The 27,172-nt window shown below is 46.3% G+C and overlaps 1 protein-coding gene across 1 annotated transcript; it reads left to right on the forward strand.

Annotated features, from left to right (window-relative positions):
- Positions 1-5,266: 5,266 nt before the first annotated feature.
- On the forward strand, positions 5,267-25,971 carry klf12b (Kruppel like factor 12b). Its single transcript, XM_067258517.1, has 5 exons — positions 5,267-5,344; positions 10,778-11,336; positions 14,946-15,081; positions 20,736-20,893; positions 21,056-25,971. Exons 1-5 carry the CDS (start codon positions 5,279-5,281, stop codon positions 21,235-21,237), a joined length of 1,101 nt encoding a protein of 366 aa, XP_067114618.1. The 5' UTR covers positions 5,267-5,278; the 3' UTR covers positions 21,238-25,971.
- Positions 25,972-27,172: the final 1,201 nt, after the last annotated feature.

The raw sequence follows: 27,172 nt of genomic DNA on the forward strand, positions 1-27,172 counted from the left end.
GGGCAGCTGCTCTCATTTCCAGGATGATCTCTTTCCGACTACTCTGGGGTGTTTGGAGGACTTAAACGCTGTTCTGTTCCGTCCGGGGTGTCAAAGGGGGTGCTGTCTGAGTGACTGAACATAAATCAGCCGGCCATGTAATCACATTGAGCACACACTGACAGTTAGAGAGTAAGAGAGAAAGGAGCGAGACGATTTCTGTAGATATAGTGGGTTCTATGGGCTGTGAGTTGTTTGAGAATGAGCGAGAGCGAGGGAGGGAGGGAGAGAGGGAGGAAGGAAGTGTAGTGTGTCTCAGAGAGGTAGGGTTGGAGGTTGGAGTCAGGCTGACTCGTCAGATCAGGGTGCTCGGGGTCACAACAGCACAAGGAAGTGAACACCAGCACGCACACACAAAAACTCAACAGGAAATGCTCCTTCTCTCATCAGAAAAGACGCTCGGCTTACCCTTTCAGAAGACGTTGTTTTCAACTGTGAAACTTTTCGACAGTCTTCCTACATCCTGATAAATTGTGATTTTAGCTACTGTAGATTCTCTCTTTCTCTGTCTCTCTCCCTGTGGTAGTGGAGGAGGAGGAGGAGGGACTGTTGGCATGCTGTGTGTGCTCTGGGCTTAGCAAGGCCTTGGCTCTGGTCCATATCCCCTCTCCATCCTCACTCGGCCCCTCGCTCCTGTTTCGCCCCCTCTCCCCAGCCCTTCCCCCGCCTCTTCCCTTTCTCTCTTTACCCCTCTCTCCCATTCCTCTTCTCTCTACCCCGCCGTCCCCCCCCGTCCCACCCTCCTCTCCATTTCCACCCCCACCCCCCCACTCACACCCGTCCTGCACCTCTCCACCTCTCTGCAATGTTCACCTCCCCCCCCCCTCCCCCACAGCAAGCAACTACTCTTCTCTTGCCCCACATCACCCCCCCCACCCCACCCACCCTCCATCCTCCCCACCCTCCCTCCTCCCCACCCACCCACCCACCCTCCTCCCCCATGGCAGTAGGTTCAGCCTCTGTGACACAGATGCACACACTCGCTCTGGGCGCTCGACATGGGAACAAAGCATTGGCGGGGCAGAGTGGGTCCGTCTGTTCACATGTGTGTGTGAGTGTACGTTTGCGTGTTTGTGTGTGCACTGTATGTGTGCGCAGTGTGTGTGAGCAAGAGAATGTGCACACAGTACATCAAGCGTGTGTGTTCTCCTCTCTGGCAATCCATTCCAAACAGATAGCAAAGTAGACTAGAGACCACCAAGCTGTTCTAACAAAGCATTCAATTTCAAAGATTTTGAACCTACCACCATGTTTGTAGTTCTAGAAATGTTATGACCATGTACATTCTCACAATGTTACAATTCTGGTAAGCATTTCCGCCTCTCCAACTCTCTCCAAACAGTCTCATCCCCCCTTATCCCCTTCCCATTCCCCACTCTGTCCCCAAACCTCTCTCTCCATTTCTAATTAGTCCCCATTAAAACTTGACCTTTGAAAACAAGAAGTCATTAACCAAGTGTGATGGTTTATCACAGCCTCCTTCACAACTACAGCAGCAGTGCTAGACACACTGCACAGGAAAAAACTTATGTTGCAAAACGAATGAACTGGGAGCCAGTATTTTAAAGACCCACTGAGGACTATTTGTGTGTGTGTGTGAGGTCAGCGTTAAGGTCCACAAGGTCAGGGTTTTCGATGCTGACCCATCACCTTCTATTGATCGTCCAGTCAGTAGTGTGACAGCATCTGGCCTTATCCCCCTTGCTCCAGAGATGGACCCCATCATGGAGATAGTTATCAGGCGAGGAGGGGCATTGTGGAGTGTGGGGGCCATGGGGGGTCTGGGTGGTGTGTGTGTGTGTGTGTGTGTGTGTGTGTGTTTGTGTGTGTGGCTGGGGTGTGTGGAGGTGGATGAGCAACTGGAAAGGGGTGAAGGGGTTCAATAAACACATATGTAGACTTAGAAAACATACATACTGTACATGCATACAGACAGACCAGCTTCTCTGGTAAAATTGGCCCCGTTCATCACCTGGTCCTTCCCTCAGGGATTTGGCTGGGGGGATGAGATTAGAGGGTTGGTATGGGTCAAGCAGGGAGGGTAGAAATGAGATGCCTTGACACTCCACCCCCCCTCCCTCTCCACCTTCCTCCCGCACCACCTCTTTCCTCCTCCCCTCCATCCCCCTCACGCGGATGGCTAGCAGCAGATGGAAAGGTGGTCTTAACCTGCCCTCTCGCTTCTTCTCTATCTTCCCCTCTCCTCCTCCCCCCCCCCCCCCTTCCACCCTCCTTTTCCTTATTGAGCTCAACCACCAGACCAAATCAAGAGATAGTGAATGCTGAACACATATGGTGGTGCCCCCTTGGAATAATCCTCCACCTTTTGGATCCACTACCCCCACACACATTCAGTTTTTTCATTCTGGGCATTGTCGCTCAGACAAATGAAATCATGGCCAAATGTATCAAATGTATAAAATGGAGAATGCCAATGGAAAAACAGCCAAGTGTCTTCTGAATTCCACCCTGCTCCCCCTCCCCTCTCAGATGAAAGATGTTCGACCACCGTGACCTACTGTAGATGGAGTCGGTTAGACCATTATTCTGTGTTAGGTCTTTAGCCGACCAAAGGCATTCTCGCTCCATTGATTTCCTATAGAGATGCCTGACGTTAGTCAGTTCATTAGCTGGGCTGTGGTAGGTCACTGGATTAGACAGAGTCTTCAAGGAACTGAAGTCTTAAAGGGATCGTAAAGAGACCTGGGGATGCCTGGTTGGGATTGGTTGCAGTGCAGAGTGCAAGCTTCACTTGGTTCTCGAGGTTTGATGGTATTTTAACAGGCTCTCCAGGTAAAATGTGGTTTTGGTAAATATACCAGAAAACTCACACGATATTGTGTTTTGACATGTTTTTCTGCGATAGCACATTCATGAGCATGGTCATGAAATGATACGTTCATTCACAAGCTTCGCTTTGAGTCTGTGGGGTTTCATGGAAGGAACACTCTCCTCTCCTCTCGTTGCTGGAGGATGGATTGGGATTGCTGCTGCTACACCCCCCTCTCCCCACCCCCTCCCGCCCTGTTACCGTTGCCAGGGCAAACGCTATCTCGGCCCACCAAGACCTGCAGCCGAAGGACATCCTGGACAACAATACAATAGCGGGAGAGCAGGGGAGCCAAGGTACCTGAGGGACTTAGACCTGGAGGAGTTCTGGGGAGTGTGGGGGAGGGAAAGGTGTGTGCGTGTGTGAGTGTGTGTGTGTGTGTGTGTGTAGGGGGGGGGGTGTGTGAGTGTGAGAGGGAGAGTGGTCTACTAGTGGGGGGGGGGGAGGGGATGCGGGGGTGGAGATTGTATATCGAGAGTGAAAATCCTGGCCTCCTCACAGAAACACACACCCCCGCAATCAGACCGCCACACACACAAACGCTGAAACAGACACTTGGGAAGAAGATTTCTGAGGAAGAATCACTCCGGCTGTACAATACATTATTTCATGATTGTGTTAATAAAATTATTAGTGTTTGAATTGCAATACTTTTGGCTCAACGTTTTTAATGATACACAAAAGCAATTGTTTAACTGATTTGTTTCGAGTTTGGTGCCGGCAAACTCCACAATTATCTAAGTTAGAAAGTATCTCTACAGAACTATATCTGTAGCACAAATATGTAACACACCTTTTATAACTCACCGGAGTCAATGTGGTTAAGGAAGATATTGAAGAGTCATTGAGAGCTTATATGGCACGTCAACAAAACATAATGCATACCTTTGTTTACAGACACGTGGTGTACAAGCAGTTTGTGTGGCCTAGCTGTGCTGTTGAGGTGGCGTCCGGTGGCTGATATCTGAACCAAAGTTCGACCAGGGCAGTGTGTGTGCGTGTGTGTGGTGTGTGTGTGAGGAGAGGGGGCAGAGATGTCCCAGTCTATCTGCTTTGTCGGCGTTCCTGTGTGGAGCTACTGCTGTAATAATAATAAGAGGCTGGGTTACTTCAGGGCCGGCCGAGAGAGAGAAAGAGAGAGAGAGAGGGAGAAACAGACAGAGAGATAGAGAGACAGAGAGACAGAGAGAGAGAGATAAATAGAGAGAGAGAGAGACAGAGACAGAGACAGAGAGAGAGAGAGAGAGAGAGAGAGAGAGAGAGAGAGAGAGAGAGAGAGAGAGAGAGAGAGAGAGAGAGAGAGAGGGGAACAGCCATTGTTGTTATTGGCTGGCTCAGAGGATGGCTCTTAAAGGGACAGTGACGTGCTAGGGAGTGCTGCACACACAGCTGACCTTTCAGGACCAGCACTGGTTTATAAACAGAGGTATATGTGTCTGTGTGTGCAAGGATAGACAACTTATATATCATTGTGGGTGTGTATCTGTACACTTTCAAGTCTGCGTGCTTGTGGGGATTTTGGAGGTGAGTTCAGTTCTGAGTTCAGTTTCCTTTTACCTACAGACAAGCAGTACATGTTTGACAAACTTTCAGATTTCAAGCAACTGAAAGCTTCCCCCTATCATTGTGTCATTTGTGATATCTAAATCTTTGCTTGGCATGACCGCAGACAGGTAGCCGGCTCCAAGCGCTCTCTTTCCCTTTCTTCATTTATTGTGCAACACAGTGTGGTTGCGCTCGGTGCTCTAAAGAGAATAGTTAATGACCCTATGTGGAAAATACAACAGCATCATGACACATCGTTCTCCTTCAGCTTGCAGTGAGAGTCCCGATCGAAGTCCTCCCACACGTTCCTGACAGTTGTGTTGCTGTGATTTAATTTATTACGCAAAATACAATGATGAGCCGGTCGCATTGTGGAGTGTTTTGGGGAGATCCAGTATTGTCAATAAACACACAGACCTAGTTACAGTTTGTTTCAATTTGAAGAGTACATAACACACATAGGGAGGGAGAGGAGAAGAGAGAGCGAGAGACAGAAAAAGAGAGAGAGAGATGCAGAGCATTACAGAGAAAACACGACATGGACAGAGGGAGATCAAGAGAGCATGTTTGCACGTGAGGCAGGTCATCACTGTTCCGGTGTGCACGCCTTTCCGCATGTGTGTTTGAGAATACGCCCTGGACCCTTGGTCATGTTAGCACCCTGACTGTCTGTCTGACTGTTTCCTCTGTTCCTCTCTCTCTCTCTCTCTCTCTCTCTCTCTCTCTCTCTCTCTCTCTCTCTCTCTCTCTCTCTCTCTCTCTCCTTCTCTCTCTCTCTCTCTCTCTCTCTCTCTCTCTCTCTCCTTCTCTCTCTCTCTCTCTCTCTCTCTCTCTCTCTCTCTCTACAGACGGCCCAGACGCAGGATGCTGATGCTTGACGGAATGCCAGCCGTCCGAGTCAAAACCCAGCCCCTGGAGACAGAACCAGGGGTAAGAGAGGAGAGCAAGTTGTTTTCCAGGCTGTGTCCCTCTTTTTTTTCTCTCCTCCCTCTCTTTGTCTTCCCTCCCAGCGATAGTAGGCCTGTAATCACTGCCAGGCCTGGGCGAGTGTGGGGGCTCTGAGGGGTGGTCGGGCCAGAGAGGAGGAGGAGGAGAGGAGGAGGGCCACAGCTGGAGTAGGAATGTGTTGAGGATGCAGGGTGAGGTGGCTGTAGAGTTGAGTTTGGCTGGTGGGAAGGGGGGAGGGGGTGGGGCGGGGGTGGGGGTGGGGGGGATCACCACTACAGGAGGGACAGAGGGAAAACAAAATATTTCACTCTGTTTTTCTCTGTCTTTTGGCCTTGGTCTGTTCCTGTCAAACCCTACTCTCTTTCTCGTTCACTTGTATCCCTCTTCATGCGGAATGTGTCTGTTTCTCACTCTTTCTTTTTCATACACAAACAACCCGTTTTTTGTTCTTAAATATAAACACAATTGAAACTAATATCGCTGTCTCTCTTTGTCTCTCTCTCTGTTTGTCTCGCACACACCTACACATAATCTCCAACATCTCTCTCACCCTCTTATGTTTTCTTTCTCCCTCTCTCTCTCTCTTTTTCTCAAATTTTTTCTTCATTCACTGGCACCCATAGTGTGAACACATATTTTATAATGATATTGTGAAAACAATATCATTATACGGCATTAAAGGGCTTCATCCCTTTTACCATTCATACCAACTTTACATGCCTGGGGTGAAGCGTCGAAAAATGATGTTCTTGAGTACATCTCAATCATCCCCAAGAACCATCAAATTGTTGTGTTGTGTGTTTTTCTTTGTTGTTTTGGGCACACACACATGCACACGGACATGCACACCCACACACACACACACTCACACATTAAGTGCTCCTGTCTCGAAATCCACCAGTTAGTGGTATTCGCTGGTCTGCCTGTGGAGAGGCTGTTGCTAGGCTACTGGGTCCATTGTGTGGCTCTACAGCTGTGTGCTACATGGTCTGTGTTATATTTTTAGTCGTTGTAATTAGTACCCAGTTATCAGTGATTACAGCTCGCATATTAATAATAACTTGTTGATCTTGATATGTTTCTCACTATATTTGAGTACAGCACAAACTGCTATTAGAGATCTAGAGGAAACCTGGGCCACATTATGTCAGTCTAATGTTACACTGGCAATAATTTTGGGCTGTGCTATATTATACTGTTGAAGACAGGTTCTTTTGTATGGGGACGAGGTAATGAGGACAGGGGTTAGCATCGGGTCAGACAGAGAAACAGACAAGCAAGTAGAGGTTTAAACAACATCTGAGGTTTTTCTGCTGGATTTGAAGTGATTTCTGAGTGCTGTACACTTGCCCTCCTACTTAATGGCTTGTGATTGAAGACACAACACGTGTATGTAGCTGTTCGAATCAGACAGGCTTACAGGAAGTGTGCTGCCCACACTGCTTTGATCTGTGCTGAGATGCGATCTCGGCCTAACTGACTGAGCGTCTCTTTAAACAGCCAGTCAAGACAGACAAACAGACGGTTTAGTCTGCCGAAACGTGGTCTTCATTTAGGTGGCGTGGGGCCAAGGGCTTTCTGGAAATGATTTGTCTCGTTAGGGTATTCACCCACATGTGGGCTGGAAACTGGGCCCTGCTTACTAGGATCCCCTAATAAAGACAATGGCATCATGACAGAGGCAAGGCAGATGGGTGGAGCGTGTGTGTGTGAGAGAGAGAGAGAGAGAGAGAGAGAGAGAGAGAGAGAGAGAGATAGAGAGAGGGAGAGAACAGCACTGTGTTTGTGTGTCAAAGTGAGAGCTGGATCGGGGGTGGCTGAGATAAAGCTTTCAGACGTTTTCCATCGAGATCCATACAAAAACCAATGCCAATATGCAAATCACTTGTTTTTCACGTTTGTGTAACTCACTTCTTCTCTGTGACCTTTTTCCGCCACAGAAATTTTCTCCAGCTCAAGTCCTCTTCTGACTTGCTTTCAGCAGCACCACCTATTGAGCTCAATGTAATAATTATTGGTTGTCAATGTTCCAATACAACTTGACATCCTTCAACATCCAGTCCATGTCGTATTTTTTACGAGGAGCGACATTGCTAACCGCACAACGCAAAACACGACTCAACTGACCACAGTAATTGACAAGGCTCATGAATAATAAAGTTTGATTTGAACTTGAATCAAGACGAGAGTAACGGTATTTTCACCCCCGGTGGTTCCTCTGTCCCCGAGGGACAGGCCCCGCCAGATTCCTGTGCTCTACCAACCTATCTGGCCGCAGGACGAGCTTGACACTGTCCCTCCTCCCATATAGCAACATGCTAAACCAGAGCACCAGCCGCCTCTGAACATGTGAGCCGTAGCCTGAGGGCCCAGATAGGATGTATGGAATACTGAATAACATCATCGGCTTTGGGGTCACATGACCGCTGTGGAAGCTTGACATCCTATTAGTAGCATCGCCGTGGTGACATAAGCAGAGTCTAACGGAGTTGGCCCAAGGCTGTGCTTCCCAGAGGACGCCCTATACTCACTGGTGTGTTGTGGATGGTGTTTAGCTAGCTAAAGCTTGAAGACTGGATTTGTGTGGATAGAAAAATCCAAATGAGCCGGCGAAATGAAGGAGTTATTGTGCCTCAGGCATGATATTTTCGAGCCGCTTCACTGGAGAGTTACTATAATTTTCCCGGAAACGTTCCCGAGAAGTTCCTGAAATGTCTATATACATATCAACAGTTGATAAGTTAACAGATAGTGTTGTTAAAATCTAGGAGGACAAGGGTGGTATCTCATTGTAACGACAGCTTGTGTTTGGACAGCAGATAAAAGATTCCCGGCCTACAAAACACCCTGCAACAGTAAAAGTCCTATTTTGGAATTTAACTGCGTCAAGATTATAGCTTCTTTATGGGGAATTAACTATGACAGGGTGATTAATCAGCCATTTCTAGGCCACGTTCATACAAGCTTGAAGTTGGACATTGCTTCAGCAGTCTATTGATAACTAATGATGTCATTGATTGTTTACTGGCTTACTACAGCAGACCTTTAATAACCTCACTTCCGTGCACATATTCCAAGCTAGGCAGTGGTGATCATCTAGCATGACCTATGACCTGCTGCCATCCTTTACCCCCAGATGACCCAGGTCAGAGTTCAGAGGTTGCAGCAGGCGCTGCCCTTGTTCTCTGACCCAGACAGCAGCTTCATATGGAAAAATGCTCTGATTCATGAGGTCGTAACATTTCCCGTAGGCTGAAAATGACTGTAAAAGTCTGGGATTAAAAATAGTATCTCGGACACAAACGCACGCATAAACTCTTGCGAAAAACTCCCAGCACTAATTCAGCACAGGCCCACACTCGACCAGAAAGATTACGGATGGGGAAAGAAATGCAAAGTGAAAAAAGGACCAGGACTAACTCGAAAAAAGACAGGGCACCCTCCTTCGAACACAGAGAACATTCTTCACATCTGTTGCTGTGAACATAGCGTAGCGTAGCCTAGAGTAGCACATTCCCTTCGGCATTAATGAGCTGTTCTTCCATGATTACTGGTGTACAGCAGACCCCTTTTCTGCTACTGGCCGCGCTGGCTCTGCCTCTTACTGAGGGCTCTGAAGCTTGTATACACTAGCTTGCTGCAGTGGCTTTTCAGTGTGCATGTGCATTGAACAGTACTTGGTTAGCTTTGCGGAACAGTGTGTGTAGGCTATGCTAGTTTTGTTCCAAAGCTTTTGCATGCTAGTTTTGCAGTGTTTGTGTGTTGTTGAGCTCTAACAGTGTGTGGGTTTGGGCCTGAACTGGCTTGCTATTTCTGCTCTAAAATATGCGTGCACACTAACTAGCTAGCTAGATCTTCTTGTTGGTGTACTCTGTTGGCCTATGTATAATCGTAGATTGCTGTTCTTGCTAACTTGAGAACCCATAAACGTTTGGACTCTTGAACTTTTTGGACTGTCGCACTAAATAATTGTCATTATTATTCAATGACATCCAAATGTAGGCATACTGTTAGTCAAAGTTGGCAGCCCTGCTACAGTCCTCCAAAAGCCCACCGAAAGAATCGGGCCTTGTTCATCATTCAAACAAAATTCACGATCACTTTTTTTCTCATATGAATTGGCTTTGGAAACTGTTGAAAGTTCGCCCAATTCTTTTGGTAGGACATGTTTATGGGCAGTGCAATGTTTACAGATGTGGAGATTCTCAGTCAGTGAATCTGCTTTGTGTTTACACAGATGCCCCCTGCCACCGTTCTGATTCTTTTATGGTCAGGTGTGGCAGAGGAGGTGGCAGGTATGTCCCTGGAGGTTCTTGTGAAGGAGTCACCAACTCTTAGCCTGGGGAGGCCCAGTCCTGGGGAGGCCCAGAGGGTAGATCCGGGTATGGGGGGATGGGTTTGTCAGGAAATTGGGCCCATATGATGTTTTTCCACCATCAGAGAGAAGATCTAGATGATATGAGTGGAGCCAGGAGAGCTGTGTTCCTGCAGGAGTGATAGAAACCAGGAGGAAGAGAGAGACAAATGCCAGAGGACAGAGAGAGAGAGGAGAAAGTGGAGAGGGAGAGGAGTTGGCAGAGAGAGAGAGAGAGAGAGAGAGAGAGAGAGAGAGAGAGAGAGAGAGAGAGAGAGGGAGAGAGGGAGACAGAGAGAGAGAGCTAGTGTAAGAGTAGGAAGGAAGCTGGACTTATTCAGCTTTTCTTCTATGCATGACATCATACAAAAAAACAGACGGAGTTACTATGTTCCAGAGTAAATTGTTCATCAGTAAAGAATAATAATACATATCACAGTTTAACACTTATAACAAAGCAACCAGAAACATGAGCATTGACTAGCCTAGTAACATGGTAACATTAGTCTGAGGCATTTGGTTTTTAAATGTTCGTTAGCAAAGCCCTTCATGCAATCCTTTAACAAACAGCAGCTAATACCTCTTTTATAACACTATGGTAGATGAACAAATAACAACAGCTACAGATTACCAGACTGGAATTTCTTTTTTTAGGAGGAATTCATCGTTTGATTGTTACAGGACGTTCCATACTCCTCCTATCCCAATTCTAAGCTACCTGGCTGTGCTCTGGTGTCTGATTGCTGGTTGACAGTATAGAGTCTTTCTTGGGGTGTATGGGCGTACTCTTACTGTTGTAGGCATCGTGTCATGAACTGAATTTACCCTCGCAGCCACAGGATGGGCTGTTGGTGTTACTGTAGTTGCCCATAACTACATACTGTAGATTTAAGAGTGGATGAAGAGATCTGGTTTCCCAGGCAGTACGTGTGCCAGGTCTTATGAAAACTGACTGCATGTTGACTTTGACTCCCAGGTCTGTCCTCCTCTGCTCTGCGTCTCTTGTACCTGCACTGCCAAAGTGACACCGTTGTTGTCTTTTGTCCTCTCTCTTCCACCAGTCCCCAAAGGTGCGCCGCTACCCAGCGATGGACACCGTTCCCCTCCTGCTCAGCAAGGTCAAACCCGAGCCCCCGGAGGACCTCCTCGCCCACGACCACCGTTTCCAGACAGAGCCCGTCGACCTGTCGATCAACAAGCCCCGCCCCTCGCCCCCCTCCGCCACTGCCATCACCTCCTCCCCGTCCCCCCTCACCTCCGCCTTCTCCCCTTCCTCTCTGTCATCGTCCTCCTCTTCGTCCTCCTCTTCCCCGTCCGTCATCACCTCCGCCTCGTCCGTGCTCACACCGGGCCCGTTGGTCGCCCCGCCAGGCAACGGGGTCAGCAGAGGTCAGCAGTTTGTCCACATCCTGCACCCTGTGCCCCCACCTCCATCCAGCCCTTTGAGCCTGGGGGGCGGCGTGGTCCATGGCCCGGGCAAGATGGCCAGCCACGTGCACCGAATCCCAGTGGTGGTGCAGTCTCTGCCCCTGATGTACACCACCTCCGTCCGCACCAACGCCAGCCTCAACAGCTCCATCATGCTACCTCTTTTGGACCAGGCTAAGCACCACAGCAAAGGTTAGTCCGCCGTTTCGTGAGCCATTCCGTGTCTCTACGCCTCGGTACTCCAGCTCCATTTCGTAGCTAGCGTTCTTGTGATGCGCTCTTGTGTAACAGTTCGCCGGTTCACTTTGTAGCGGCCGACACGACCAAAGATGATGGTGCTTTCTCCACACATACAGCGCAGACGTCTGTAGACTTCAGCTCAAACATGGAGGAAATCGAGACAGTGCACAGAAGCAAATGACTGTGTAATGACCGGTTTTACTGTACTTTACCAGTGTGCATGTACGTTTATGTATAGTGTGTGTGTGTGTGTGTGTGTGTTTGCAATTGTGTGTAAGCAAGAGAGACAGTTTGCAAGTGTTCTGTGAAAAAGGCACCCCTGGGCAATAACACTCCCTCCTGAGAGAAGACATTTTCTGGATGAAAGGCTCTATGTCAGCAGTTGGATTTTCCTCTGACCACCTCAAACCCCAGATCCAAGGACCCAGGGCCAGCCAAAGATCTTTCCCTCAAAAAAAGGAACATATCTGGGATTGGGCGACTGGGTTAAAGTTCTTCTCCTGCTCTGACCCAGCTTGCCCAGACTTAGTCTGGCTCACAACCGGGTGGGGTTTTAATGCTGCTAACCGCGGGCAGGAAGACTGGGTGGTTCTAACACACACACACACACACATGCATGCCCACACATTGACACATGCACACACATGCACACACACAAGGGAACCGTTTGTTGTTAAACTGCTTGTTTATCTAGATTTTCTGTCTGTCACTCCCTGTCAGACACACACACACACACATATACGAGGACACAAACTCTCAGTTGGCTTGGCGGATGGGCGTTTTAAATGCTGGGTGTTTGCTCGGTGTCTCCTTGGAGAGGAGAGGAGAGGAGAAGAGGAGAGGAGAAGAGGAGAGCAGGGGGGGAGGGAGGGAGGAGAGGAGCGGAGAGGAGAGAGGAAAAACAAAGGTTGCGTAAGAGGGTGTGGACTGATATTGAAGATGGTCGGCAGAGTAAGCACACACACGTAGACATCTACTTGCCCCATGTTTGTGGGAGAACAGGGTGAGAACAGGGTGGAGTAGACTCTGTCATACTGTTACTGTCACACACGCACATAAACACACACACACACACACACAAGTCATTCACTTCCCCAATCCAGTATATCTAGCCAGTCAGCCAATTATAAAAGTGCAATATATTAATATGCCTGAAAAAATTATATTATCAAAGTAAACCAGCATTATCGAAGCTGTTTGCAAAAAACCTCAGAGGAAATCAACAGCCTGGAGTGTTCACACCCACTTAAATTTCAAATAAACTAAAATTGCAGGAGGAAATTCAATACTTTTCAGTGATGTAGTGGCCAAGCACCCGGTCCTTAGTGTGCTTGCACAAACCTTGCTCCATGTGACCATCTATCGTGGAGGGGAGCTATGATGGTGTCTCAATATGAAAGCTCAAAGATGCTTGTCCACCAAAGCTTGTGTGTGTTTAACCTCACACACATGGCAGAGAGTAGGAAGGAAGGCTTCAGGCTCCAGCCTTTAGCGTTGTTCAGCTTAGAGAATCACTCTGGAGCCGGAGAGCACATTCTGGTGGCTAATGTTCACTCCACACACACAATTGCACATGCACACGCACGCACACACACACACACACACACACACACACACACACACACAGGTTGGCCATCCTCGTTTGGAGAGGGCGTGTACCCTTCCTTTCAGAGCTGTCTCCCTGTCTCTGGCTGGGAGGTTGTCATGGAAACAGGGCTTGACTGGAAACAACAGAAGAGAAAGAGAGTGTGAGAGAGAGAGAGAGAGAGAGAGAGAGAGAGAGAGAGAGAGAGAGAGAGAGAGAGAGAGAGAGAGAGAGAGAGAGAGAGAGAGAAATCCGGGGATTCTGCCCACCTCTTCACCACTTCTCCTTTGTGTCCTTCGCTCCAAATACCCGGCTTCTGACTAACATTGTATTTCTGACTAATTGCCAGCCATAACGAGAGACAGAGGACAGAGAACAGAGGGAATGAGACTGGGGGGAGAGTGAGAGAGCTCTCTCGCTCTCTCTCTGCCAGGTTGAAGAGGAAGAAGCTGTAGAGTGAAACAGAGAAGCAGACAGTCCAAATAATCCCCATGTCCCTCTCTGCTACAGACGCACATTTAGAGAGCAGAATGACCCCAGTTGGTTCTGGGAGGGCAGAGCAGGAGGAGGAAGAGGAAGAGGAAGATGAAGGTTGGAGGCTATGCATCCAAAACAGCTCAAGAGAACATGAATGTCATGTAGCAGGAGAGGGCATTCCAATGCCTCAAATCTACAAACCCACGTGTCCACATTTTGAGTGTCACTGCAGATTGTCTGCTTACAGTCCATCCTAAGTATTTTCTGGAATCTCTGGTGTTAGTATCAAGGCTCCTGGAGGGGATCTAAATGCTAAGGAGATGCCAGTGTGTCCGCAGGACCTGCTCACGTAGCCAATCAGACAACGGTTGAGAGACGTCACAGCTTGGAGAGGTCGTCCTTGAGGCCTTGCAGCCATTGGCCTTCTGCTTTAGTTAATTTTCATGGGCCAATCAAAAATATAACAATTTGGATGCATTTTGGACGAAGGGATGAGCAAAGACAGTAAATAAAACTGGGCTGAAGTTCTTTTTAAGTAATACAGGAAGAGTGTGTTCTGTACAGTCTTGTTGTTGATCCACGGAATCTTTACTGTATTATGTGATAGTGGGATAGAACCAAAGGCAAGTTTATGGCTGAACACTTCAGGCAGCACACACACTGGTAAGGTCATCTCTATTTCAGCTGTCCCCACCCACTGCTCAGAGACAACAGCAACGCCCGAACACTACTCCGCCCTTCTCCTTATCTACAGGGAGGAGACGCTGGTGCCTGATAAAGCTTGCCAAACAGTACATGTGGGTGTGTTTGTGCGTGTATGAGCGTGTGTGAGCGTGTGTGTGTGAGTGTGTGTGTGTCTACTCGAGCCAGGTCTGCAGGCTGTCCTCCCCTCAGGCTGGGAATTGAGTTTGATTGACAGCCACTGACAGGAAGTGCCTGCAGGGGTCTACAGTGAGAACTGGTCCCACCCCCAAGACAGACACATACACACACAAACACACACGCAAAGGTAATTAGACTGAGCTGTGACAGTGGTCAGGAAAGAGACTGGTTGGCATAGCTAGAGGCTAGAGGAGCAGGAGAATGCAGGAGAGTGGTGGTAGAGGAGGAGAGGAGAGACAAAGGAATTATGTCTGCAGTCACTCCTTTCAGTTTCACAACTACCAGAACTTATTTGACAGAGAACCCTTCCCTGGTACTGTATTTTGGCACAAAAAAAAACACAAGGATTTACTAGAAAAATGACTAAATGACAGAACATGGTTGATTCTAATGATTAGATGCCATGAAACCGTGCTTGTCACACTGTCGCTGTGTGCTCGGTGTGTGTGTGTGAGTGTGCAACTGGTGTGTGTATGTGAGTGTGCAACTGGTGTTCAATTGGCTGCCAACTGTGACAGCAAATAATGACCTGCAGTTTGGCCTAATAGTCTTAGATATTATATCATGTTTCTAACCCCTGAGTGTGTGTGTGAATGTGTGTCTGTTTCCCCCCACAGCACACAAAGACCCTAACGGTCTGTCGCCAAGGCAGATAAAGAGTGACAGTGATGATGACGACCTGCCAAACGTGACCTTGGATAGTGTTAACGAGACCGGCTCCACCGCACTGTCCATAGCCCGCGCAGTCCAGGAGTGAGTACCATATACCGTGTGTGTGTGTGTGTGTCATCTTGTGTGTGTTATCATGGAGCTGGTAAACAAAGTTCAAATATGAAATACTAAAGAAGATGACTAAACATGACTAAATTATATTTCTGAGCCAAAATGCCTTTTTAATAAAACAGTCATACAGTGTTAGAGTACTGCATTGGTGTGGTTTGCAGTTTGACATACTGTACATGTTGTGATTTTATGTTAACGGTCATCATTCTCTCCTCTTGTCCAGAAACTTAGAGAATTCCTATTCAGCTTGGCCAGACTCATGTTAATACTAAGTGGATTTTTATTTAGACTAACTAGTAGGAAACTATTTCAAGGTTCTGTTTTTGTGTTAAACTGAAATGAAGTGTCCTCAGTTACAACATTTTGGTTGGCTGACTGCCTGACCGACCACAAGCCTGGCTTGATATTGGAATGACCCATATTGAACATTTAATGTGTTGGGATTGAGCTATAATATAGGTCAAACCTATGTGCACAGGTATGGGTGCTTGTGTGTGTGTGTGTGTGCATGTGTGTGTGCGTGTGTTTGATGTGCAACATTTTAGACAAACTTGCTGAGACGGAGGTCGTCAGCATTATGCCACACTGTCACAGCCACACACACACGCACACACACTGCACACACAAACAGATGTAGAGGACTCCGTTTTCCGTGCAGGTTATTGAAAGGGACAGGCGTGCCCTGGAGTGCCACACGTGGACACAGGCTGGCCAGAGGAGAACAGAGGCTGGCATCTTTATTTAAACAACAAGCCAGGTTTAGCACGAGGCTGCCAGGGCGGGCCCGCCTGCCCACACACTAGACTCCCCTTGTGTGTGTTTGTGTGTGTTTGTGTGTCCAGAACAGCTGGCTGTAGAAGGAGGGCAGCTTTTGTCAACAGGAAGACAGACATGCATGTTTGCCTGCGACAACACAACAAAAAACAAAGTGTTCTGTTGTCAACTTGAATTGCATGGTGTGGGTTCTAACCACAGGAGAGAACCCAGTCTTGTGTTCTCGTACAGTACCGACGTATAGTGTATGTTATCCTGTTTCAAGTCACGTCCTCACATTGTCAGTTTGTCTAGCGTTAACCATATGAAAAATCGAGTGTTTATTAGAAGGAGCAGACTATCCAAATAGCCCCTAGCTGCACAGAGCCCAGAGCCCATGTTGATACTGTCCTTAGCCAGCTTGTATCGAGCTTGAGGATGAGAGAAGCAGAGAAGGGGAGACGGAGGGAGAGAGGGAGGGAGGGAGAAAGAGAGAAAGAGAGAGAGCCATGCAGCATGCAGCCATAAGCCTAGGTAACAACATAAATAAATGAGAAAGAGAGAAGAGAGCGTGAGAGCGAGGGAGGGAGAAGGTGGAGAGGGGCAGAGGGAGGCGGGGCGTTGGTAGGTCGGGGGCAGTGGGTGTGTGTCTGGACTGTCTTGGGCAGACTCCTCCATATTCATGTAGTTTCCTTGGGGACTGGTGGATGGGCTATTGTGGGGCAGAGGAAGGGAGCGATGGAGGGAGGGAAGGAGGGAGGGAGGGAAGAGGCTCTGGTGATGGCTGGCTCATCCCCAGGGACCTGAGGCCATCAAGTAGAGCAGGTGGGTGGGTGGTGGTGGGGAGGGGGGAGTGTAACCAGGTACAGGAATGCCTGTTGGGCTCTCAAATTGCACACACACCTCTTCCTGTCTGATCTGAACTTGTGTATATCACATTCAGCTTCTAGTGTTTGGTAGCATTCACCGGGCAATATTGAGCTGTTTTCAGTTGCTTTAAGCATGCAGTGTCAAGTAGAGTTCAGCGTGCAGTGTTGAGAGGGTTCTGTATGTAGTTTAATAACGTACAGAATGCTGCGGTGAGTAGCTCTCACTGTGTTGAGGTCAGTAGCGTTCAGCATGTAGTATGAAACAGCAATGATTGTGTTGTGGGGTGTTTAGCTTGTTCAAATGCATAGCGTTCGGCATGCTGCCTGGCCCGTTTCCTGTGAGGTAACAGATTTACAGTAAGTGCACAGTGTTAGCGAATACCACCATGTCCCTTGGAAAACCCCTTTAAACAGGTGACAGGAGGAACACAACACAGGAACACAGAAGGACCGTGGGAAACAGGACCCGAGTTCCACTTCCTGGTTCCCTGAGACACAAACAGAGCCACCCCCGCCCCCCACACCCCCCTTGGCTGTTCATGGGCTGCCATGACATTGTCAAAACAGAAAGTAAAATCTACGATCAAATTAATTGCCAACGTTAGCACGGTGTGCTACAAGGAGTGTCCTTAAGACCACAGATTCCATTCGGTTGCTAGCAGGGATAGTCATCCTGCAGAGCAGTGGCATGAGGTCCATTGCAGCAGCTGACGGGGCGAGTGCTGGATGGAGCTCATAGCTCATTCTGTGTGAGAACCTGTCTGCTTCATCCCTTCCTAAATCCTATCGTAATGATGGAATCTCCGTGGCATGAAGTCAGACCGTAAACATCCCCCTTCCCTGCTCCCTGTCTGTTGAACTGTCAACCAGCCTCCCACTACTCCCCTGCACGGCACAAATACAGATGCACGCACGCGCGCGCTCAGACGCACGCACGCACACACTCGCTCAGACGCACATGTGCCCTGTACAGAACCACTCCCACACAAACTGTACTTTACGAACTTCCGTTTTGGGGGACAAACAGTAGTTTATGATGTTGCATGTTAAATTGTCGTTTTTGAGATTGTCTTGCTCTTCGTATGTTAGTTTCATTTTTACTGGGCTGCTCTGTCCTTGCAGATCTGGTGTGTCACTGGGAGGGGCAGGGGTTTGTAATAGACAGAGAATAAAAAATTGGGAGAGAGGTGGAGAAAAGAAGGAGAGAGGGAGACACAGAGGGAGAGGGGGGACCTGGAGTTCACTCCCATATCTGACCCATGAGCTCATTTCCTGTTCCCCCTGCCTGGCAGCAAGCCAAAAGCAGCAGGTGATCCTTGAGCATACTGTGTGTGTCCAAGGGTGTGTGGTGTGTACGTCCAAGTGTGTGAAGGGGTCCAAGCCAGTGTACAGAGTACACGTCCAAGTGTGAGTGTGTGTGTTTAAGTGTATGTCTGAGTGATGACAGCGTGAGTCTGTCCAAGTGTGTGCGTGTGTGTGTGTGTGCGCGCATGCACACGCGCAGTCTCTACGCAGCATCTGTGGATGTATGTTTGTGCGCTGCAGCAGAGAGACAGGAAGTGCTGCACGTGTGGTGGGGGCTGTTCACTGGAGAGTCGATCTGGCCACGCCTCCTTTCTCTTCCGCCCCCAAAAACCCTCCGAGCTACCGTCTCTGTTCCTCTCTCTCCTTCCTTCCCCTTAGCCCCTCTCTCCTTTTCTCTTTCTCTCCGTTCTTACTTACTCTTTCCTTCTCCTTCCGTTTCTGTGACCTCTGTTTCCTCCCTTCCTGGGCTCCCTATCTCCTCTCCTTGCTCCTCTCCTTCCCTTCCTAATTCCTTGTCCTTTCTCCTATCTGTTCTTCTCTCTCCCACCTTTTCCCTCTTAGCCTGTCTGTCTTTTCTCACCTCCCTTTATTTCTTCCCCTTTCCCTCTCTCTTGTCCCCCTCTCTCTTCTCCATTTGCACTCTCCCGTTCCTCTGTCGTCCCCCCCTCCCTCCCCCCATGAGAATACACCCTTCCACCAATCAGAAGACATAATGGCCCCCCAGTCCTCAGCAAGAGATAGGTCTGCTGTTCGGTCTTCTCCAGCCCTCCTTTTCCTCTCTCTCTCTCTCCTCCCCCTCCTCTGTCCTCCTTCGCCTCCACCCTCTTCCCTATCCTCTCTCTCCTCCTTCTCCTTTCCCCCCTTCTTGCTGTCCACCAGCCCTCCCTCTTCTCTCTGTCTTCCCCCTCCTCCCTCTCCTCCCCTCCTCACTCCTCCTACACCCAATCCCCCCTCTCAGCTTTCACCTTTCCAAACAGTCGTAGATCCAGAGAGCTGTGAGCTGAAGGAACACACAGGCAGATCAGACAGTGTGTCCTGTGCGTATTTGTGTTTGTATGTGGTGTGTGTGTACGTGTGTGTGTGTGTGTGTGTGGTACACAGTGTTAGGGTTGTGGCTGTGGGGACAGATGAACCCAAAGGATACAGGTTGACACTCATTGACACTTCCCAATACAAACTCCCTCTCTCTCTCTCTCTCTCTCTCTCTCTCTCACTCTCTCTCTCTCTCTCTCTCTCTCTCTCTCTCTCTCTCTCTCTCTCTCTCTCTCTCTGTCTCTCTGTCTCTCTGTCTCTCTCTCACACACACACACACAAACACACACATACACACACATACACACACATACACACACAAACGCTCACAAGGACAAACAGGTTAGCAGTTGTTTACTCGCACTCAAGTTAGTCCTTTGTTTGTGTATGCTGGCGTGTCGATTGTGCACGTGCGACTAAGTGTGTGCTGTATGTGTGACACACACTGCGTCAGTATTGTGTCATTAGGGCCAGAGATGCACATGTGTTTGGACCGAGCAAAGTGGAGCTGCCATCTCTGATCACTCAAACTCCAAAAAACGACTGCAGTGGCAATGTCAATACACCATTTTCCAGAAGCAGAAACACGCACACAAACACACACACACACACACAATGATACATTGTCTGTTGTGGTTTGGAGGGGTTATTGTAGAGGAAAAGACATGCCAATTGTTATCGACCCACAACCGAACAGTCCTTAGGCCTTTTGAACTACATAAAGAAATCTGTCATGTTGTTCTAGCGATTGATGAATGCTTGAGCATTATAAGATGATCTGACTTACCTCGTGTTTCCAGTGCTTTGCTGTCTACGGAGGTGTGCTTCTGCCATCTAGTGGTTAATAGTACCTTTTTGAACCTTAGACTTTCTCTTATGAACCATACAGTGGCAAAGATCTCTATATTGGTCCCTGGAGGGAAATTGCACTGTTACAGTAGCAGAGAAAACAATCAAATGTAAAATATTTGTTATTAATTATTTAAAACGCTTATTTAAATGCCCAGGGTGAATTATTCTAATTAACAAACATCATAGTGTACTTAAATATGTATAACAGTATCTAGTTAAACTACAGCCTTAGTTAGCATAATCGTATAGCACATTCTTGCTTACTTACTGTATGTTACAAGTTCTGGATTAATTAAAAAAGGCGTTTCCTTTGTATAACAATATAGACACCAAGCTAAGTTGCAAAAATAGGGTCTTAGACAATGCTGCCTGTAATTAGTCTTTTAAATGTTTCGTCAGTGGGGAGTGCGAGTGGAAAAAATGTAATCTGTCTATCCTGGTTCAATGTGTCTAATATAATTTCCACCTGTTATTCATTAGATGGCACTAGCTAACTACCAAGCTATCATTACCGTTAGCAACTGTATTGCTTGCAGGAGCATTGTAGAAAAAAAACAGAAGTATTGATTAACTGTGTACGATGAGGCTTGGATGTCTCAGACCTTAAAAATGAAGGGACCCTCCACAAAGAAAGCAACATTTGACATTTTGAACAATTCAGTCAGAGGAACAGCCAGATGACAATCAAGCTGCTAGTAGACTATCTTCCTAACTCTGGAAAAGCAACCACTCTTGAGGACCCGTGGTGGGAATCGTAAAAGTATCATCAATAACAAAACCAAGTACTCATGGAGATTGATGTTGCTGTTGCAGTTCCATGTCACCGTTCAGTATTGAGAGCATACGGCGCCCCAGGAGGTCGGAGTCTCCAGACTCGAAGAAGAGACGCATCCACAGGTGTGACTTTGAGGGCTGCAATAAGGTCTACACCAAGAGCTCCCATCTAAAAGCACACAGGAGAACGCACACAGGTCAGTACGCTCGCCCTGCTCAACACACAACATGCTCATGTGTGTATCACAAGCGGGACCATTTCTAATCGTGCATCGTGCCTGACGATACTGGACGGTATGCATATGTGCTGACACTTGCTCTTTGCGTGCGTGTATGTTTGTGTGTGTTTTGTTCTCCAGGTGAGAAGCCATATAAGTGCACCTGGGACGGCTGTACGTGGAAGTTTGCGCGGTCCGACGAGCTGACGCGGCACTACCGAAAGCACACCGGCGTCAAACCGTTCAAGTGCGCGGACTGCGACCGCTCCTTCTCCCGCTCAGACCACCTGGCCCTGCACCGGCGGAGACACATGCTGGTGTGAGCCCTGCAGAGAGGCACCTCACACACACACACACACACACACACACACAGACACACAACACACTCACTCACACAGACGGAGCAGAGGCACACTCAAACACACAGCTCGGAGAGCGGGGTCTCTCCCCTGAATGTGGTTCAGCTGGCCTGGACACACACTCCCTGCGGCGCTGAGAGAGAAGAGGCATGGAGGAGGGTGGAGGACAGGTCATGTCCGCAGAGCAGAACAGGGTGGGATCCTTGCCACCTGAGGAGCAAGCCGGAGGATCGATCTTTGCCGTCGTTCTGAGTTTTTAATGGAAACCTGTCCTTTCCAGCACTGTTCTTATTAAATGTTTCATCTAGATTTATAAGAAGGAGTTGTACTATTCATTTTTTTGGACTAAACCGCAATTGCATCTATTTCCTCTTTGTTGTTATTTTTGGTTGATGTTTCAAAAAAAGGCTGCTTTTTTCGGGTTCATAATGTGAAAGACGGATTCGATTTAGTTGCGTGGATGTTTTTGGAGAGATTGGGCTGGATCTGGATTGAGCTGCAGAAACAGACATGTACCAACAGTCAGACCCAGTCATGGACGGAATTGTTGCACTGTCCCCTGTCTGACTCTCTCCCAGCTATCTACTTCAACCAGCAGAGGGCGCAACCCAGTCACAGACATACCCAGGAGTACTGGAAGCTGGGGTAGAGGTTGGGGTATTCAAGCCGGAGGCTGGGATAGAGGCCAATGCTCCCCAACAGGCCAGTAATACAGAGACTATACCAGGGCTGAGATTTCACCCAGCCAAATGCCAGCAAACCAGCCAATGAGATTGAAGCATACACCCTACAACAGGAAAAGAGAACCATCAGCCTTGTCTTGTAAAACACATACGGGCACATTTCACCTCGTAGGCCCGGTTAGCACAGGTACTGTATGTTTTGGATATTCGGTTGGTTTTACATTCAGGACTGTGAGAGCAGGTTTCTGAGATCCATTAACAGGGTCTGACAGAGTAGCCGATCTTATCGTCACCATCCATCGTAAGTCTCTTGGAAATGTTTTCTTATATAAAAAAAACTTTGTTGGTGCATTTTGTGCTGTGATTAGCAATCAGTAAAGTGCAATCTTATTGGGTAAATATAGTTTTTTTTCAATATGAAACTTTTTTGTTCTTGCTGTTTATGCCTGCTTCGATACATTTATCATTTCTGAACCCCCAAAATGTACATTTAATCTTTGATACAATCATTGGAACATATCCAAGAAAAGACTTTGGCACCTTACAGAGTTGTGGCTTGGCTCGTAGTGAGGATTCCTCTCGATAGCAGGATGCAAATCTACTATATGGGGCGTGACAGCTTCGTCTGGTATCCACTGTCCACTTGGAGGACAGGAACCACACACACACAAACTGTGTTTGAATTGAGGGGCCCATAACTGTAGCCCATTAGAGTTATGGGACCCCCCTTTAAGAGAGAACATTTTTAACTTTGGGGGGCCCTGTGCTAGAAGTTCTATTCCCAGAGGTATCTAACTAAAAAAGCCCTCACATGTACCCTTACATGTTAGTCTACGACTCGTTTTAACTTGTATCTGGAAATCTGGTCTGTTGAGTCCGACTTGTGGCAGGAACTGTGTGAAGGTCCCTATCTTCCTGGTCAGGACAGTGTCAGGGTTCAGTGGCTGTCTGGGACATGCTACCATAGACTGGTCCCTCCTCACCTTTGGCTCAGTGGTCTAACACAGTCCGATGGTTGGTCAGTTCCTCCAATAGGAGAGCAATACACACAGGACAGAGAATGATGAGAATGGAGGCAGGTGGAATAGACTTTTCTACAGTAGGTCGCCTCCACTTATAAAGTGTGTATAACATGTCACATTGACAAGAGTACCTAATGTCTGAAGGAATAGAAAGTAACCTTTTGAAGCTTTTCTACACAATCACCATACAGAGCACACTGAGATTCTGCAGTATTTGTCTTTCTTTGGCCGATGGAGTAAGCTGTCTTCTGGGTCAAACCTACTCTTCAAACAAAACAGTGTCATGTGAGCCTCCCTGAAATGTCAGTAACTTTATGGAAGCTTTTGCAATAGATTGCATACAGTGCTGAGGTAATTATAGGATTCTATAAAGCTTGTGGTCTACAAGATAGATGAACAGCTGTACAGAGTACTGGGTGTTTATTCCTTTATTGTGGCTGTTGTTTGCCCACAGAGGAATCCCAAAATAACAACTGACTCCGATTTTATTTACTGACAGTCATAACAGAAACCACTTATGCTTTGACAGACAGTTTGATATCAGTTGTAAAATGAACAATCATCGGCAGTTTATTTTGTGTGCGCTTTGGGTAGACAGTCAATATCTCCATGGAGATTCAAGTTCTGTGGGTGGAGAACACACTACGTTAACAGCTTTTAGATGTCAGCACAAAGCAATATGATCAATGTTACCTATCAAAGCAAAACTAACTGATTGTATTTCCAATCAAATGTGACACACTGTAGACTTGAGCGCATTTCTTATTGTCATTGGAAAGCACAACTTCGTTTTGAAAGATAGCCTCACACAACAAAGATATAGTTGTACGCCAATACAATATCTACAATACAGGGTTAGGAGAGCTGCATCAAGGCCAGTACTTATTGATCACGATACATGATCAGAAAGCCTAGAAAGACACAAACACAGGAATCACTTGTTCCTCTTTGCCCTTTGACAGGTTACCTTAGCAAAAACTCATTTAGTCAACTTGTCAAACACACACATAATCCCAATTTGTCTCCTCATCGGTATTCTGAAGTATTATAATATATGTCATATTATGTTGTTCTGTATGTTGCTTGTGTACATGTGATTATGCCCAGTTGTATTGCCTATTTTGGCTCAAGCATATCATCAGCACCTTGTTTGTTATGAAGTATGATTTTCAAGCAATTTTATTTCAGATGTTAAGTCCATTTATACACAATAATCTTTGAAATATTTTATTATACATATACTGTACTTTCAAACATTTATGAATTGAGGGGCACTTCATCCTTGCGTATAACTATTTTCTGTAAAAAAAATGATCTTTTGAAATGTTGTAATATATGTGGCAGTGGAAATAAAAGATAAATGAATCTCAATTCTACAGGCTGTAAATACATTGGATAAATAGGGCTTTTGATTAGTAGAAAGGAGACAATACATTTATACGTATAAAGTCTTTTTCAGAGACCTTAACTAATCTAATTTGATACAGTAAAATGGGGCTATTGATAATGCTAAAAACTGTTTTTTTAATATTTAGTGCACGAGTGAATGATCAAATGTCAAGTAGGACCACTCTGTTTTATTTTGAAGTTGTTTTTAAATTCACTTTTTGTAATTATTTTTCCATTAGGCTGAACCAGCATTCAAACTAGAGCAGATGGTCTAAGTAACACTTTGGTCAGACACTTTATAGTTCATGCCTAGCCTTCTTTACTAAAATGATTACAACAACGGAAGATAACGTAACTTTTGAACGTGGTTATGACAAATCAGCATTTTATCAAGTTATTCACCCAATTTTTGTTGATTGGCACACACAGTGGGTGTAAAATGAGCATTCCTTAAACTACTTCTTTTTTTTTACCTTTGATGACTTGATTATGAACTGAGTGTTTAACCAAGGTGTAGTATATCATTGCACCTCTACCAAATCTTTTTACTCTTCTGTGGCATAATTTTGTAACGGTAACCAGGGTCAAAGTTATGCAATAATATATAATAGTGCCTCCTATCACGACACTTAAGAAAGCACACACAAGAACTATTCCGAACACAGCGGAGACACAATTGAAATGATCAAATGTATTCCTATCAGTGATTATGTTCTACAGTAAAGCACAGCACAGAAACCGTTATGCAAAATCAAATTTCTTTAAGTAACTTTTCAATGCACTGAGCCATACCTCTTGTTCCAAGACAGTATCCCCACATTTTCTACAGGCTGTGTGAAATACCTAAGGTAGTTGCATTAAATGGATGTACTTACTCCAATCCTTAACTTTATTCTCTCTGTTTCCTTTCTCCAGTTATCTGATATTGGCCACACCCTGTAACAAGGAATCACCGAATAGGGTTGACCTTTACTGGGAGTGTCAGATTTTTTCACAACATTTTATTGAAGTCTGAGGAGAAGCCTTTTTTAGAATGTGCTATGGCCGAGATAGCTGTCAGGACCTAGTGGATGAATGCTGACAGTTCTATATCAGTGAAATATTTCTTTAATTTCTGTATCTTGTGTTTCACACAGCTTTTTAAATTTGACTAGTGAATTCAATGCCTTTTATTTCAAGTTTACTGCTATTATGTAGAGTAATTGTTGTTCCTGTATTTATGTAAAGTGAGTGTATTGTAAATATGTTCTGAGCTTTCACTATTACTGTAAAAATTGTGATACTGCTCAGCGATGCTTCAAAGGGAGATTTTGCTCTCGGAATTCAGCAAAAAGAATGCAGTCCGAATTGGTTTTCTAAAAGGGTTCAAATGTTTCCCTTTCTTTGTTTCTTACTCTATCATTCTTTCTTTCTTTATCTCTCTTTTCATATCTTACTTTCTTCTCTCCAGAAGTAGTCTATATATTCTGTCAGTGCTTTTTTGCTTTTTTCCCTCTGTTTTTCTCATTGATGGAGCAGTGAAATAGAACCGCGTTCAGACATTATACTGTACATGTATATTGATATGAATGGGGGGCATGAAGGCTAATAAAGTTGCATTTTGTACTGAACACAATTTTAATCAGACTTGTGTATATGTGGGCTGCTGGGATGCGCATGGAATGTGGTTCTGGTTTCAGCCGAGGCATCTGAGCACCATGATCACGTACACCGGCATTCAGAAACCTAACCTCACAGAACAGGCAGGCCCAACAGAGCTGTACACAGATATCAGGGGGAATGTAATCATTGAAAACAAGATGTGTTAAATTCCACAGACAAGATAAGATCAGAAAGAAGACAAAACTGTCCAAATAAAATAAGGCAGCTACTACTCCTTCCTGTATAGCTTTGTCTTCTGTAAAGTCTAACACTGCCATTTCAGCCGTATGGTTTGGTTGCAACACGACCAGATCCCTTGTGGGTAGACCTGGATAGAACTTGATGACTTTATATAAAACGTAAGATGAGCGATAAGTAAATAATTACCCTAATTGGTATTCTAAAGTATTATAAAATATGTAATATTATGTTGTTCTGTATGTTGCTTGTATGTATGTGTACATATGCCCAACTGTATTTCCTATTTGCCTCAAGCAATATTATCAGCACCTTGTTTGATATACAGGGCCTGATCTCTCAGATGAAGCCTCCGATAAACCATTTGGACGTGTAAGCCCCAAGCCTCGCCTCTGAGCTGTTACTAAGACACTAGCACTGTGCTAGCAGTGGTGAGGGATGAGTACTAGACAGACCTTTTCTGAGTGGTACTGTACATGACACACTCTCAATGATGAAAAGCCAAGACCTGAGAAATCACAAGTTTCACATGATCTGTCTATTCTGTGCTAGTGTACCTCCCATAAATACAATATTACCACAGTATACCATATATTACACTCCCTAGTACTGGACATGCAAGGTTACAATATGTTATTGTCAAAGTTCTCTGGAAGATATTCGATTTTGTTAAATGTATACGTGTCAGACAGTATTAAAATGGGCTTTACAGCAACAATCCAAACAAGTATCCTGACTGACCGAATAGGATGTCCTCTTGCATATGATATTGTTAAACCTTATATATGTGTTTTTTCCTTTTATTTTGTTAATCCACTGAGTATTTTTAGCACTAAGAGAATAACTGTATGGGATACAGTAAACAGTATGGCATGTTGTTCGTGAGTGAGGATTAAAATGAGTGAATAGTGGTTTGAATGCACATAATTGCCAGATTACGTGTCAGCAGGCGTTAACCAAAGCGCT

This window comes from Osmerus mordax, chromosome 2, assembly GCF_038355195.1.
Source record: "Osmerus mordax isolate fOsmMor3 chromosome 2, fOsmMor3.pri, whole genome shotgun sequence".
NCBI lineage: Eukaryota > Metazoa > Chordata > Actinopteri > Osmeriformes > Osmeridae > Osmerus > Osmerus mordax.

What these genes read in the sequence shown, in the direction of transcription:
- klf12b (XM_067258517.1), top strand. Translation starts at nt 5,279, where the DNA reads ATGCTGATGCTTGACGGAATGCCAGCCGTCCGAGTCAAAACCCAGCCC. An exon ending in GGCTAAGCACCACAGCAAAG is followed by an intron (nt 11,337 to 14,945) that starts GTTAGTCCGCCG and finishes TTCCCCCCACAG; the next exon opens with CACACAAAGACCCTAACGGT. An exon ending in ACACAGGAGAACGCACACAG is followed by an intron (nt 20,894 to 21,055) that starts GTCAGTACGCTC and finishes TTTGTTCTCCAG; the next exon opens with GTGAGAAGCCATATAAGTGC.